The sequence below is a fragment of the Piliocolobus tephrosceles genome, chromosome 1 (assembly GCF_002776525.5).
Source record: "Piliocolobus tephrosceles isolate RC106 chromosome 1, ASM277652v3, whole genome shotgun sequence".
NCBI classification, from domain to species: Eukaryota; Metazoa; Chordata; class Mammalia; order Primates; family Cercopithecidae; genus Piliocolobus; species Piliocolobus tephrosceles.
In genome coordinates, this window is record NC_045434.1 from 205,039,899 (window position 1) to 205,056,725 (window position 16,827).

General features: G+C 53.6%; 1 protein-coding gene across 2 annotated transcripts in view; it reads right to left on the reverse strand.

The window, feature by feature from the left end:
- Positions 1 to 16,827, reverse strand: part of ARHGEF10L (Rho guanine nucleotide exchange factor 10 like) — an 80,617-nt gene that overhangs the window by 35,568 nt on the left and 28,222 nt on the right. For both annotated transcript variants that reach the window (XM_023219828.2, XM_023219829.3), the window contains exons 13-16: positions 14,537 to 14,658; positions 8,498 to 8,584; positions 7,161 to 7,387; positions 4,392 to 4,546 (exon numbers count right to left, since the gene is read on the reverse strand). In XM_023219828.2, the coding sequence (XP_023075596.1) occupies positions 4,392 to 4,546; positions 7,161 to 7,387; positions 8,498 to 8,584; positions 14,537 to 14,658 (591 nt within the window). The remainder of the gene's footprint in view (positions 1 to 4,391; positions 4,547 to 7,160; positions 7,388 to 8,497; positions 8,585 to 14,536; positions 14,659 to 16,827) is intronic.

Below are 16,827 nucleotides of genomic sequence, written 5' to 3' on the forward strand. Positions count from 1 at the left end.
AAAAAAAAGAAAAAAAAAAGCTCATAAAGGACACTGGACAGGAGTTCCTGATTAGAGGGCCCATGGTGGGATCCTGAACAAGAGACTTCCCCTTGCTGGGACTCAGTTTTCCCATCTGCACCATGAGGATAAAACTTGGTCCTCTGAGATTCTTTCCAGCTCTCACACACCGTGATTCTGAGATGACAAACCCAGTTGCTGTGAGCTCTGGTGAGAGCCGCCCCTGCCTGATGGCAGCCCGCACTTTCCACCCCTCCTCATCTTCCCCTCCAGTGGCTGTGGGTACGCACACACATGTTCTGGAACACAGGCCCACACGCACACACCTGCCCCTGCGTGACAGCCCATTCATCTGGGCCCGGCACCGGCTCTCGCGGCCAGCGCAAGGGAGATGAAGGTCGTGTCTCAGCAAAGGCAGCTTCAGGAGGCTGGCATCCCTCCTCCCCTAGCCCGCAGCGGAGAAAGCCCCCGGGTCTCCCTCAGGGGTCAAGATCGGGCTGGAGCCAGAAAGCAGGTCCCAGAGTGAGTCATCACAGCTGAGAGGGGCCCAAAGGGCAGCCCCTGCCGGGCGACAGTAAATAGTGACTGTGATGATGATGACTGTGATAAAGGGACACGTGGGAGGCGCCAATCCTCCAGGTTCTGTCGTGGCATTTGTGGGAATTGCCGTGTCTACCCTTCACAGCCATTCTATGAAGTGGGGCTGCCCACACCCCCATTTCACGGGCGAGGACACTGAGGATTAGAGGGGCAAAGCAAAGGTCCAACCTCTTGCAGTGGGGACTCAGTCCCAGTAGCCTGATGCCCAGCCCATCCCTTACCCATTACGCTATGTACATCCTCAAGGGGGGACTCCAAACCACGGCACCAGTGCCCAACCAGGAATACTCCAGCATCCCCACCCAAGGCCTGGCAATGCCCCTGTATCACGGGAGAGCCTGGGTAGCACGCAGGCAAGGACAGTGGCCACCTGGCTCAGCTCCGGGCCCCAGCACCCTGCTGTGTGCCTGACACCTCAGGGGCACTGGCTTATTGAGCAAACGAATGAGCGATACAATGAATGAGAACAAGCAGATGCTCCTGAGGGCAGCAGAGTGACTGCTATGGCCACACTGCTCTCGCCTCAGTTTCCCCATCTCTCAGCTGCAGGTGGGACTCTGAGGCTGCTCCAGCTCTGCCAGTCCATTCCTCCACGTGGCCTGGTCACCTTGGAGTCTGGACAGTCAACTCTCAGCTACTGGTTCTGTAGGTTCTGTCCTACAGACTTATTTGTGTCTGGTCCTGTCCTTCTCCAATAAGCCAAAGCATGGCCAGGAATGCCAGTTTTAGCAGGAATGCCAGTCTTGGTCTCAGCCTAACCCGGCGGGACAGTGACCATGTGACTTCAAACACCAGCAAATACTTCATGGAGTACCTGCTTCTGGATGAAGGTGAGGGGTCTAGATTTTCACAATCCCTGGACCCTCCACACCACCAGGGCCACCACAGTGGGTTCTGAGGTTGACACAGAGCATGCCAGGTTGATGCAGGTGCAGTTCCAAGCCCTGGCTCTGCTGCTGGGATGGGTGGGGGTATCTGAGGGTTATCCAAGGCCTCAGTGAATCTGGATGAGGGCCAAGCTGATGCCAGTCCCACAGCTGGTCACGGAGCAGGCGAATGATTCCAGACCCAGCTGCATGTAATCCAGGTAGAAGGTGATGGAGGCGAATCCCACCCACCCCATACGGTGTAGCAGGTCCTGAGAACCCAGCTGCCTACCTGGGACATCTCTGAAAGACAACAGCGGGTACGGGTGGGGATACCAGGTAAGGCAAGCCCTTTCTCAGGGGCCTCTTGGCCACAGCCAAACTTAGTTGGACACCCAGAGAGAGCATGACCACCAAATTCACCTGTCCAGGTGGCTGCCTCAGCCTCTCAGCCAGCCGACCTGCCTCCCCTCCTGTCTACCAGCCAGAGGAAGCCCAGTGCTCAGCCACCTCTAACATGCCTCTCTACTCCCTGACACACTGAGACAAGTTGGAGGCCCTCACAAACAGCTCTGTCTGCCCCGGCTCATGCCTAGTGCCACTTCATCTTCTAGTTGTCCAGCAAAACAGCCTCCTCTCCGGCTTCCCCCACCAGATCAAGCATTCTCCTGCCTTCGGGCCTTTGCATGTACTGTTCCCTCTGCTGAGAACACCATCCCCCCAACTCTCCAACTGCCTGACTTCTTAAGATCTTAACCTCAGGATCCCCCTCCTCAGGGAGCCCTTTGTGGCACACCCTGCCCCATACTTGGGTAGTGAGGCTCTCACACAACACTCATTCCTTCCTGTAGGAGCCCTCGGCACCATGTATAATCTTATACTTCTGCTTGTTTACTAACCGATTCTCTCTCCCTCTATAGACTGTAAGCTCCATGAGGGCAGGCAGTCTGTCCATTTTGCTTGCCACTGTGTCCACGGCACATAGTACCTGCTTGGTAAGCATTTGGTGTACACATGTTTGCAAGGCAGGAAAGCTGGTAGAACATCTCAGCCTTCAGGCCTCATGGCCTCCACTCTACCTAGACAAGCCAAAGCCCCCTCACGTCTGCAGAGAGCTCTAGTCTGGGAGGCAGGGTACTGGGTGCAGGTTCAGCTCAGTCAGGGGGCTCTGGACAGTCTGCTCCCATCCAGAAAATGAAGGCGTGGGGTTCAATGGTCCCCAGTGGCCCTTTTGGTCCTGACAAACTAACAGGCTCCAATCCCAGGCTAGAAGCCAATGGGTAGACCCCAAGCCCCCTGTTTTGGGGTGAACTGTGCCCCCTCATCTGTATGTTAAGGTCCCAGCACCCAGTACCTCAGAATGTGACCTCCTTGGGAAGTAAGGTCACTGCAGATGTAAATTAGTTAAGATGAGTTCATACTAGAGAGGGACAGGTCCCTAATCCAACATTATCTGTGTCCTCATAAAAAAGGGAAATTTGCACACCGACACACAACCAGGGAGAACACCACGCGGAAGTTGAAGTTCTGCAGCCATAGGCAAGAAAACACCTGAAGCAGCTGGGAGCAAGGCCCTTCCCTAGCGCCTGCTGAGGGCACATGACGCATCCAAACATGGACCCCTGGGTTCCAGCCTCTAGGATACGCGACTCTACATATCTGCCATTTGTGGTCCTTGTCAGGGCAGCCTCACCTCCTTCCAACCCAGGTGTCCAAATCGGCGAATCGAGCAGTAAGAGGGAACAGGCCAAAGGCGACCCAAGCTGGGGACCAGGGCGCCAGGGCGGCACAGGCCGGGCTCACAGCGTTCCGTGGGAGCCGGTCGGGAGTGGTCCCTCTAGAACTCCTCATGAGTCTCTGCAGATCTGAGCCCGTATTTACATTCACACGCACACTCGGTCTGACGGTGAGAAGGGTTTTTCCCTCCCTCTTACCCCTTTAATTAAAAACTATAAATGCCTTATCAAAAGCTAATTAAAAATACCAACACAGTGCCAAGTGGCAAAAAAAAAAAAAAAAAAAAAAAAATTAGCTCAGTACAAATATCCGTTTATAACCCTACAACAGGCTGTGATGACGCAGCAATCATAGCCTGGCTGGCGGAAAAGGCAGGGGAGAAGAGACGCCATGGGCCTTCAAGCTCCCCTGCCCCTTCTAGGGGACTGGGGGCTGGTTACACTCTCCGCTCAGTCCCCTTCATCAAATCGGGGCTGAACAAGCCCAGGGGATGGGGATCACAGCACTCCACATGGCTGGGGAGAAGGCGCGTTCGGTCCCCAGTCAGCATCATCTCAGTAAAGCAAAGGAAATTCTCAAGGGGTGCGTGAGAATTAAGATAACGTGCATGCATTAAGCACTTTACCCCTGCCCTGGAGCACAGCAGCCCAAACATGGCCCTCCTGCCCTCCTGACATCGTAACCTGTGCTAGGGATGGCTCAGTAAAACAACCCAGATGGAAATACTTGACTCCACTGAGTGCGCCCTGGGCCTGGCCCTGTGCTTTGCCCTCATGGAGTTGTCTAACCCTCCAGGACCCAAGAGCAGTGGGCGCTGCCCTTATTCTCATAAAGAGCCCCAGGCACCAAAGAAGGGAGGCCATGCAGCAAGGGATACAGCTGTCATCGGGCAAAGCCTGAACGGGAAGCCAGGTCCCTCCGACCTGCGAATACCTCTCTTCTCCGCTAGAGTCTCCTGCCAACAGGTTTCACTGCCCACATGGTAGTGAGCACCTTATTCCAGCAAGTATTCACATATGGGGGACCACCCATTGAACCCCAGTGGGGCTCAGGGATCTCCCAAGGCCCTCAGCACTAAGATTTCCCAATTCATCCCTGCCCAGCCTCCTGTATCCTCTCTTGGTAGAGAATCTGGCACCCAGCTGGCATCCAGGACTGCCCCCTTCCCCCATTCCCCCCAGTCCTCACCGCTGGTCCGAGGGTAGGCAGCGAGGGTCCCATCCTGCAGGCCAGCGAGCAGGTGGAAGGGGCTGTGTCGCAGGCAGAGCACAGGCTGCAGACCTGGGCTCCTGCAGGTCGCCAGGCACTGGGTGCCAGTGTCCACACTGCCATAGAGCAGGATGCTGCGGGGAGAGGTCGGAGAAGCAGGCTGAGCAGTCTGAGTGACACACTGAGCACTCCCACCTGCTCACTGCCCCCATGCCCTCCTAGGGAGAGGGCCCCAGGGAGCTGCTCCCTCTAAGCCACGCCTTTCTGCTGTGTGGCCAGGCCATAGCTCCAACATGCGGGAGCTCACTTTTCCATGGTTTTCTGGAATGGTACCCTCCCTGACCTCTGTCATGAAGAGGACTCAGGGAGGCTCCAGAGGCAGCACAGTAAAGGTGCTGAGAGAGCTATTTTCAGAGTCACACGGACCTGAGTTCGAATTCAGACGTGCCACTTTCCAGTCTGACAGACCCTGGACTGCTAAGCCTCAGTTCTCTCTGTAAAATGGGGCAACGATGCCTACTTCACCACCATAAAAGGAACAAAGTACTGACACATGCTACACAGAAGGATCTTGTAGGCGTGATGCTAAGAGAAGCAGACAGGAAAGGCCACATAGCGTATGAGTCCATTTACATGAAACATACATAGCGTGTGAGTCATTCACATGAAACATACATAGTGTGAGCCTATTCACATGAAATATACTAGTATGCAAGTCATTCACATGAAATGTACATAGCGTGTGAGTCATTCACATGAAACGTACAGTGTGTCAGTCATTAACATGAAACGTACATAGCATGTGAGTCATTCACATGAAATGTACATAGTGTGTGACAATCACATGAAACATACATAGTATGAGTCCATTCACATGAAATGTACTATGTGCAAGTCATTCACATGAAATGTACATAGTATGAGTCATTCACATGAAACGCACACAGTGTGTGTCATTCACATGAAATGTACATAGTGCATGAGTCATTCACATGAAATGTACACAGTATGTGGCAATCACATGAAGCATACATAGTGAGTCCATGCGTATGAAATGTACCTAGTGTGAGTCATTCACATAAAATGTACATAGTGTGAGTCATTCACATGAAATGCAGTGTGTCACTCACATGAAACATGCATAGTGTGAGTCCATTCACATGAAATGTACATAGTGCATGAGTCATTCACACGAAATGTACATAGCATGTGAGTCATTCACATGAAATGTACATAGCATGTGAGTCATTCACATGAAACATACACAGTATGTGTCATTCACATGAAATGTACACAGTGTGTGGCAATCACATGAAACATACATAGTGGGAGTCCATTCACATGAAATGTACTAGTGTGCAAGTCATTCACATGAAATGTACATAGTGAGTCATTCACATGAAATGTGCAGTGTATCATTCACATGAAATGTACATAGCACGTGAGTCATTCACATGAAATGTACATAGCACGAGTCATTCACTTGAACCATATGTAGTGTGAGTCCATTTACATGAAATGTACATGGAGTATGAGCCATTTACATGGAACATACATAGTGTGTGAGTCCATTTATACAGTGTCCTGAGGAGACAAACCCGTAGAGACAGAAAGTAGATTAGTGGTTTCTGGGGTGGGGGTGGGGAGCAGGAGAATGGAGGGAGATTATTTAATGAACATGTGGTTTCTTTGGGGGGTAAAAAGAAAGGTCTGGGTCCTAGGTCCTCCTAGGTCCTAGGGCCCTGGCTGGGCCCTTGGCTGTAGGCCAAGCCTGGACTGTGTGGAGCTTAGAGTGGCTCCTAGTTGACTTCAGTAACCTTGGCTTTTGCTCCTTACTCCGTTTCCTTGTGTGGGAAAGGGGAGGGAACGACCTCTGCGTTACAGAGGAGTGGCTATGAGGCTCACCTCTGAGCAGCACACAGTAGGTGCTCGGGAACCACGCTCTCATCTCATCTCCTGCTCTCTAGGAGGGGTGGAGCGCACAGAGACGCAGGGAGGACAGGACACAGCAGTGCCAGGCCCTAGACTCCCCGGGGCGCGGCCCACCTCAGATCTTCACTGATCCTCACCTTCACCTCCCTGTGCACAGGATGAACATTCCCTCTCCCTTTCCGCTATAGGAGGTGGTCTATCCATCCTGCACAGGCCACAGCTTGCCCTGAGCCTCCTTGCTTCAAGTCAGGGTTTTGCTGACTCACAAAGCCCCAGATGTCTTACAGAGGGCAGCCCCCTCTGCCAGTAGTAACCTCTTGACCTGGAAACACCCTGGAACCCTCACCCTGCCCAGCAAGGGGAATGGGGGCCACATATAGTGAACATTCAATGACAGCTAAGTGAACTGAAGGCCTCATGTGGCTGTGTCTCAGTGGGCTCTCACAGCAGCCCTGCATGGGGGGATTCTGGTCCCCACTTTACAGATGAGAAACTGAGGTTCAGAGAGGTTAAATGAGTGCCCAGGACCCAGAGCAAGGAAGTGGGTGAGCTGAAATTCAAACCCAGGTCTGGCTGACAGCAGAGCCAGCATCCACCTCCACCAGCCATGCTTCCTGGGAGGAGCCAGGCAACTGCACTGCAGGCAGCTCCCGACACTGGCTCCCACACTGGGCAGCTCTGGTGCCTACCTTCCTGCAGAGCAGGGGCAGAGAATGTTGGCAGGCAACAGGCAGATCCAGAAAGCTACAGGAACAGCCCCCACCCAATGCCCAGCCCTGCAGAGGCTGCTCTCACCCCTCCTTCTGGGCCCCTCACCTGCCATCCTGGAGCCCGAGGCAGATGGTTGGATGTACTGTGGCTGAGGGGTCAGCAGCTGTCCGGCTCTCATCTCTGCTCTCTGCCTCCTCCTCCTCCAATTCCGGGATGTACTCCATGCAGAGCACAGGGGCTGCCAGTGGGAAGGACTTGACGGTGCGGGGTGAGGGCCGGTTCAAGGAAAAGATTTCCACCTGGCCCCCTGCGCCTTCCTGTCCACCCCCAACCTGGGAGCAGAGACCCAAAGAGGCCATCAGGTGGGAACCACAAGAGGGAGCAGAGGAGGACCTGCTTTCCCAAGGACCCCATCCATTGAGAGACACATCCCTTCTCCTGCCCACACACTCCTGCAGTCACAAAGGTCATTTACCCCCAGCTGCCATGGCAACAAGTTAGCTTCAGGGCCCACAGGAAATCAGGTAAGGAGCTAAGGTGGGCTAAATACTCAGTCAGCTTTCTATTTCCTCCTCTGCAGGGTGCATTTCAACGAATATAAAGTAAACATCTACTCCATCCCTTTAAAATGCCCTTCTCTGTGTTGACCATTGTTTTACCTCTGTGTCTAGCATATGATAGATACATACTCAATATATTCTTATTGGATGGATGGATGGATGGATGGATGGGTGGGTGGACAGATGATAGATAGATGGAAGGCTGTATAGGTGAATGAATGGATGGGTGGGTAGATGGATAGATGGACAGATAAATAGATGGATTAAATATATATCCTTGTTGGATGGATAGATTGATAGGTAGGTGGGTGGGTGGATGGATAGATGGATAGGTGGATGGAGAGATGGATAGATGATGGATGGATGGATATACCATGTGGATCATGGGGAAACGATGAGGAACAAATCACTCTCAGACAGGGAGCAGCAAAGAGAGCGCACAATTGGCAGCACAAGGAACATGATGGAGAGCACCTCACTTGAATCAAGGGAGGCTTTGCCAGGAAGCCCAAGGACAGAAAGGTGGGCGAATGTCTGCTTGAGTAGGGCACTAGCCAGTCTTGCATCCTGACTCCAGGGGTGAAGATCCTGAGACCCAGGCCCTCTGCACAGCTCTCCCTTTCACTTACTTCTCAGCCCTGTCACCATTTGCAAAAGGCACACTCTCTTATTAGCTCCCTGGTTTTCTGTTGCCCCAGATGAGGTTGCACCTCCCAACTCCACATACAGTGCTGGCACCAGAGGTTCCCAGGAAGACCTTGCTGGATGAAGCTGCACGAGATGAGGCAGGCAGCTGCTGTCTCCAGCACCCCCTCCCAGGTACTGCTCTTCCTACTCCTATCCTGAGGCCAGAATGCCCAGTTGGGCAGGGGGTTGACTCACCCAGAGGTAGCCCTGTGGAAGTGAGGTGCTGACCGCTGAGAAGCCCAGCAGGGGACAGTTGACAGGACTGTGGACCAGGGCCCCAAGCTGCAGAGACAGAAATGGTACATGTGAGGTTAATCGTCAAGGTGTCCCGATGCCAATAGTTGGCAGATTCCTGGGCCCCATCCAACTCTCCCTGGATTAGAATCCCTGTGGGTGGGGACCAGGAAAGCAACATGCTTCACAAGTGCCTGCTTCTCCAGGCAGTTCCTACACGCTCACATTTGTTCTTCCTCTCCTAGCACCTCCCAGCTAGAAAAGGCCTGCAGGAGGCTCTGTATCAGCCCAGGGTCTCTGAAACTGAGCAGCTTCCAGATACGGTTTCTTGAAAACCACTAATGCCCACCCCTCCTTATTTTATGGACGGGGAAATGAGGGTCACAGAGGGCAGGTGACAGCCCGAGACCACAGGGGAGGTGAGTGGCAGGGCTGGGCAGCTTGTGAGGGCCATGCACAGAAACCAGGGCTCAGCCTGTCGCCGCTATCACCAGTAACCACCTTCCGCCTGCTCCCCCTGAATCAGCTGCCCCAGACCCCGTGTTGGGTGGGCTTTCTCTGAGGCCTGTTTCCTGAGCTAGACCTGGCCAGTCCCTCTCTCTGGCCAGGACAGCAATTCTAGGAAATGGCCTGACCCACTCATGGGCCATACTGAAAGAGAAGACAGAGTGGAGACAGCTCTTGGCTGGAGGGAGGATGCAGCCGACCACTGGGCTCTTTTCCAGGGAGCTGCTGCCCTCTGCTGGTGCTGAAGGCCCCAGACGTCCCTGGACCCATTGTTAGAATATTCTAACAAAATTTCTAATGGCCATGGGCGAAGAGTCCTAAGAGGTCGCCTCATCCAGCCTCCTCATTTAGCAGATGCCAACTTGAAGGTCAGAGGGAGGTGTGCCTGGCTCAAGGTCACACAGCATGTTAGTGGCAGAGTCAGGGCTAGAATTCAAATCTTCTACTCCTGGTTCAGGTCTCTTTCTATTCTGGTTGAATTTTACCCCAGAAGCCTGGCTGCACGCCAGAGGCCTCGGCACTCTGGGGCCCCAGTTCTGCCTGCTGAAAACATGGGTCCCCACATTCAGAGCAGGGGGCTTCACTAAGCCTGGCCTCCAGGCTCTGTCTTCTCTGCTTCCTGGTGGCTGCATCTAGCTGAGGGTGCACGCCCTTTCTGCTGGGCTGATGCTCTCTCTGCTCCCTTGGTGGAGAGGAGGCCACAGCAGCCCCTGCTCGGGCATTTCCATGGCAACTCCAGTGGGCCCTGATGTCAGCTGAGTCAACAGAGCCAGGTTGAAGATGGTGGGAAAAACTCAAATGGCTCCTTCACGGGCAAGGCCCTGGCCCTAAATGTCTTGCCTGTGCCAGGAAGCTGGGAAGTCAAGGTACCCTATGCAGAAGAGAAGAGGGGAGCACGAGGCTGTGAAGGGAAGCAGCTTCAGGTACAGCCAACCTGGCTCCAGCCCCAGCTCAGTGGTTACCATCTGGATGGTACTGAACAAATCAGGTTCTCACCTACAGAGCAGAGACCCTGAAATCTCTCAGGATGGCTGTGGGGACTGGAGAGGTAAAGTATAAAGAACCCAGCCCAGGGCCAGGTACCTAGTTACCCCGCAACTGCTAAGGCGTACCAAGGGCCTCCCATGGGATATTCTAGCACTTCACACACCTTAGCTCATTTCATCATCGGAGCAAGGCTATGAGGGTGGAGCTATCACGGATGAGCAGGAGACAGGGTACACGGCCAACAGCAGTTCTGGCTGAGGTCGGTGAAGGTCAAGACACAGCCCAATGGGCTGGTGAGCTTTGGCCTAAGCAAGCCTGGCCACAGACTCCCTGTGGGTCTGGGCTCCCAAGATGCTTGAGTTTTAAAGCATCTCAGAGCAGGCAGCACCCCCAGCACCATCCCTAAGGCCCTGTCCCCGGGCAGGCTCTGAGACTGACAGTCAAGGAAACAGGTTTGTGCTGAACCCTCCCTGCCCATGTGCTGCCCCTCCAGGGAGAACATTCCCCCTTGGATGGAGCCAGGGGTCCAAGAAGAACCTTCCACACCCAGTAGTCAGGCCTTCAGAAATGCCACAGAATAGACTCCAGTGTCCTTTCCTTCCTGGGGACCAAGGTGTCCTCGGGTGTCTGCTTCCATTTCTTGAGCCCTGAGCGCACCCCATGCAACTGGCTAAGCACCTGACCCAAACTGTATCCTTTAATCCTCACAGTGACCCAGTCAGGGAGGTACTGTGACCACCCCAGTTTAAGATACCATGAGCTGAGGCAGCATTCCTGATGTCGCACTGTTGGGACTCAATCCAAGGCAGGTGGCCCCTGCTGATGCTCTGTCACGCCCCCGGCCGATTCCCTTGAGTCAGAAGGCCTTGGTGCGGCCCAGTGTGGGCAGCAGCCACTGTCAGCACAGACAAGAGACCTACTCCTGCCTCCCGCCCCAACACCCCAGTCCCTTGAAGGAAAGAGCCCAACACACCCTCGTCCACTGGTACAAGAGTGCTGACCCGGTCTACACTGTGGCCAGCAACCCCCTCTGCCCAGCCCAAGCCCTCCCTGGACAAATAGTCCAGGCCACTGGCTGCCATGAGGCCAGCCAGAGCTGAAGTCACCCCTGCCCCAGGACCACCTAGAAACCTGGTGTGCTGGAAGGGGGCCTGGGCAGCGGTTCACACACTCACATCTGTTTCTGCAGTAATTGGACAGGGCCTTGGTACTCCAAGGCCCTAATTCATCAGGCTGCCAGCACACAGCGGATGGGGCACATGTGTCTGGACTGGCGGGGGGTGGGGTAGGGTGTGGGCAGAGTGGGATGGCAATTTGAGGCCTAGCAAGTGTGGCCAGACAGGCTCTGCTCTGGCTTCTGGGAACTCCACAGGCCCCTTACCACAGAGAGTCACTCGCCTCCCTCCACTAGCCCTGGCGCTCCTCAGGAGACAGTGAGCTGGGGCCAGCAGGACTGAGGAGGCTTCTGGCCTACATATTCCTGGGCCTCGAGAGCTTGCACTGAGGAGGTCCGTGGGCCCTGGTTCCCCAGGTTTGAGGTGGCAGAGCCTCCCCACCTGGATGGGGGTTTCTTTTGGGGAGGCCTTGGAGGCAGTGGCCAGTCTGTGACTCCACCACTGGGGTCTGATCTGTCAGGGCTCAGCCTGCATCCTGTGCTCTCAAGAGACCCAAGGCCCTGACGGATACAGGAGAATCCAATGCCCACCATAAAAGTTACCCAGGGCCAGCATTCTACAGGGATGCACTAAGGCCAAGCTGACCGCAGGCACAGTGGGCCCTGATACTCCCCACTCCATGGTCGCTGCCTCCAGCCCAAGGCCCCAGGGCCCACAGGTAACCCCCAATCTGGCACACCCCATCTATCACCAGTTAAACCAGTCCCACCCCAACACATCCCCAGTGAGTTCCCACCTCCCTTGCCCAAGGCCTCCACCAGGGCTGGGGCTAGGGTGATAGACGGGGCACCTAGCTGGGGTACAAAATTTAAAAGGGCACCAAAAACGCAGTCACAAAAAATACATAGAGAGAGAGAGAGTAAGACAACTTTTAAAAAATCAGTATTAATGCAAAAAAATCCACAAAGAACAATTATTTAAAAGTTTAAATACAGACAAATAATTATTTAAAAGTTTCACCCTACACTTGTGCAACCCTGGCTCACTCGCCTCACCCTAATCCTGGCCCTTTATGTATCAAGAGACAAAAAGAGCGACCAAACCACAAGCAGAAATTTGCTGATTTGATTATATTTAAGCACTGCATTAAAATAGTATTTATTTTAATTATTGAGATTTTTGACATCTGCTGAAATTTGCCTGAAGCAAGGATGCCTTACTCCAGTCACAGCCCTGGCCTCCGCCCACGTCAAGTCTTGCCACGTCTCAGTAGGACACTGAGCTGAGCTCTGAGCTGCTCCCTCTATATCCATTCTTTTTTTTTTTTTTTTTTTGAGACAGGGTCTCACTGTGTCACCCAGGCTGGAATGCAGTGGCACGATTTCGGCTCACTGCAACCTCTGCCTCCCAGGTTCAAGTGATTTTTCCACCTCAGCCTCTCCAGTAGCTAGGTCTACAGGTGTGCACCACCAAGCTCAGCTAATTTTTGTATTTTTGGTAGAGACAGGGTTTCACCATGTTTGCCAGGCTGGTCTCGAACTCCTGACCTCAAGTGATCCACCTGCCTTGGCCTCCCAAAATGCTGGGATTATAGAGGTGAGCCACTCCACCCAGCCGACATCCATTCCTTTTGTATTATTTACTTATTTATTTGAGACAGGGTCTCACTCTGTCCCCCAGGCTGGAGTGCAGGGGTGCAATCACAGCTTATTACAGCCTCAACCTCCTGGGCTCAAGTGATCCTCCCACCTCAGCCTCCCAAGCCACTAGGACTATAGGCTCGCGCCACCACACCTGGCTAATTTTTTTATTTTTATTTTGTAGAGATGGGGGTCTTACTATGTTGCCCAGGCTGGTCTCAAACCCCTGGACTCAAGTGACCCTCCCACCTCAGCCTCCCAAAGTTCTGGGATTACAGGCATGAGCCACCACGCCCAGTTCCAGTATCCATTCTTATTGCAATTCACTCTCACACACCAGCCAGAAGGATCCAAAAAATGCAAATTATAAATCAAATCGTGCTAGTCCCCATCTTGGGAAACATCTGTTTCCAAGGCTTTTCACTGTTCTGAGAACGAAATCCAAAGCTGACCCAGCCTGCAAGGCTGATGTGGTCCAGCTCACCCACCAGCTGACCTCGGGGCCCGCTCTCTCTCCTCCTGCCTCACCTGGCTTCCCCCACTGTTCCTGCTGCACCCTCTGTGTGGGTTTGTCTACTGGCAATATCGTTCCCATCCCTGGGCTGAATCCTTCTTGCCATTCAGGTCTCAGTTTAAACGCCACCTCCTCCAAGTGGCCATCTCTGAACCTCAACCCACCCATGTATCTATTGTGGCCCCGATGTCTTTGTTATGCACCTCACTCTTTTCTATTTCCTTTGGTTTGCTGGGTTTTTGCCTCTTTCTCTCCGCTAGGATTCAAAGCTACATAAGGGTTGGGACCTTGTAAGTCTTAGTCACTACTGTATTCCCAGGGTCTAGCACAAAACAGGTGCTCAAAAAATTACATGCAGAACGGACAAGTGAACAAATGAACTCACATCTCAAGTATTTGTTCTTTCAGCTGTTTAGATCCCCAGTCTATAGCCCAATCGGCACGTCTCTTGGGGCTCACCAAGCTGGGCCTGGGTCTCCAGCTGGTGCTCCCATCCCTGCAGCTGAGATGACCTCATCTCCCTGGGAAAGGGGAGGCAGTAGTTGTTTCAGATGGAAGGGGAGCTAGGACAAGGTATAAGGGCAGGTAACCCGTAGGGGCTGAACATCCTCATGGTTAAGACCCTGGGTGTTGTGATCAAGCAGGGCACGGTTCAAATTCTTACTCGCTGTGTCTTTTTTGGAAAATCATAGCACCTCTTAGCCTTAGTTTCTTTATCTGTGAAATGGATAGAGAAACATCTACTCGCAAGGTTCTTACAGATATTAAAATAAGAGAATGGCAGGAAAGAACCAGGGGGTAGAGCAAGTGCTCAATACACAGGAAGCCTGATGGCACATCAGGGAGCATCCCACAATGAGGGCAATCCCTGCACCAAAGCCGGCTCCCGCCTGGCGGACCACAAAGCACCCAACCCACAGGGGCTGGCACAGCCGCTTCGGCATGATCTGGAGCCATGCCATCAACAGATGAGATCATTGCTGTTTATTATCTCAAAATAATGGAATTTTCCATTCACTTGACCCACAGTGGTCATTCACCTCCATTTTTTTGGTGGGAAAGCTGATCCCCGAAGCAACAAAAAGGCTCGACCAAGTCTGTCAGTAAGAATTTAGAAGCCGCAGCTGGAACCTGAGCCTTCCCTGCTGTGGGCGCTCCCTGGAAACTCTGGTTCTCCCAGGCGAGGGGGAGCCGCAGCCACCTTCGAGGTCGGCTCAGCAAGATCCGCTCCACTCACCTGCAGGCTGAGTGCCCGGGAGGAGAAGGCAGGGATGCAGCAGGCCAGGATCGGGCACCAGAACGGGGCTTTGCTCTTCTTGTCCTCATCCGGGCATAGCCAGCCTGGCTGGTTCTCCTCCCCTACAGCAAGAGGAAGGAGGTGGGTAGAGCTGGTCAGAGTCCAAGGACCAACCAGGCCATGAGGAGCCCTCCAAGCCCCAGGGAGCCACTGTAGGCCCCAGAAGCCTGGCCCCATCTAGTCACTCCCCACCCTACTCCTGCCGGACTGAGATGAAATCCAGCCTCAGGAGTGAGGCCGTGGCCAGGGTCTCAGGCAGGGAGCTGAAAAAGTTAAGGTCCCAGCTTGACCATCCTACTGCTGAACAACCCTGTGCAAGTCACCCCAACTCTCTGAGCCTCGATTTCTTTGCCTAGAAAATAGGAATGCTAGAAATGCCTTCGTCCTGTGGTTGTTGTGAGAACCAAATGAAATAATAGACGTGAAAGGGTTTTAAAAAAAAAAAATTAAGATGCTGAACAGAGTACAGACCCCTGTTGCCTTGAATTTCTGCTGCAGAGTAGGAGATAGACTATGAATGATCAGAGGACAGGAGGCCGCCATTGCAGCACTCACACTTGACCGTGGTGGTGATGGAAATGTGGGAGAATTACACTCCTGCTTCCTTCAAAACTATCCTGATATTAGGAAGCCACCTGCCTCCAGTTCGCCCACCCTAGCTGTGCCTCAAAGCTCCCAGGGACCTGTTACAAGTACACATGCCTAACCTGATCCCAGACCCAGGACTCACCACGGGAGATCACCGTGCTAAAGAGCATCTGCTAAACCTCGTTCTCTGTGGAGGCTCCTTTACACGGCTCGGGGCTCTGCTCACACGTCCCCTCCTCCGAGAAGTCCTCCCTGACCACCCTGACTACAGTGGCCCCTTCTCTCAGGAATCACTCTAAAGAGCCTGTCTTACTTTCCTCACAGCCTTCATAACGATCTGAAATCATTTGTGGTTCATTTCCATAAGTCTCTAATATCAAAGCTATAGGCAGTGGGGGTCTGCACTGTCTCATTCACTGCTGTCCCCCTGACACCCAGCATACTGCAAGGCACATAGTGAGTGCTCAGAAAACATGGCTAGAAAGAATGAATGAAAGGAAAGAGGGAGGAATAAACCACCATCTGTCCTGAAGAATTCTCCCTGTGGAGGATCCCTTCCTTCTTTACACTCGCTATGAGGACTCCCTTCCAGGAAGCCCACAGCAAGGATGGGCGTGATGAAGACACCACCTACTATGCGCCCACACATCAGGCACCACACTGAGCGCCACCGTCTATGCCCTGGCTTAGTCTTCACAATTGCTGAGCATAGTCAGAATCATTATTTTCACTCCACAGAGGATGACACTGGCACTCAGGGATTTGGTAACACGGCCAGACCACAGCCATGGCTAGGGGGCAGCACCCAGATTCAGGCCTAGGTCTGAAACCCAAGACTGAATTCTCTGGACTAAACCAGGCAGCCTTCAGCAACCACGCCCACCGATGCTCCGTCACAAAGGCCTGTGGGCACAGTGATGCTAGAGTAGCTCTGCTGCAGGCAGCCAGAGACATGGACAGGTGGCCTAAGGAAGAGAGGCCACTTACTGCAGTGACCCCAAGCTGAGGAGTGCCCAGAGCTCCAGAGCCACAAGGGCAGGTCACAGACTGAACCGTTGTGTTCCAACGCACTTCTCCGTGACAGAGAGGAAGCTGGGACCTACGGCCAGCCTGCCCCTCCCCTAGGAGGGGCCAGCTCAGCCTAAGAGTGCCCGCCAGCCACACCAGGGCCCCCTGACACTACAGTCGTCTCCACTCAGCAGCCAGGCCCATCCTGCTAAAACTTACATCTGGCGTCACCGTTCCCATGCTTGGAAACATCAATGGAGTCCCAGTCTGCCCAGAATAAGATCCAACCTCTCCTGGAAAAGCTGCGAAGGCCCCTTCCCTCCCCGGCCTCCTCCCTCGGCCCTCAGCTCCACTGAGCTGGACTGTGCTCAGCAACCTCACTGGGACAGGCCCAGAGGTTCCCTCTGTCCGGAACTCTACCCCTCAGCTCCCCAGGGCTGGTTCCTCTCCTTCTTGGAGAGGCCTGCACCGCCCATGTCTCCATGCCCTGGCCTCTACCACCTGCCGTCTCAGCCCATCGGAGGGTATCACACCTCTCAGAACTACTCCCTGCTCCTCCACCAGTGTGGCTCTTCTTCCTTTGTGTGCGTGCGTGTGTGTGCGTGCACATGTGCATGTGTGCGTGCGTGTGTGTG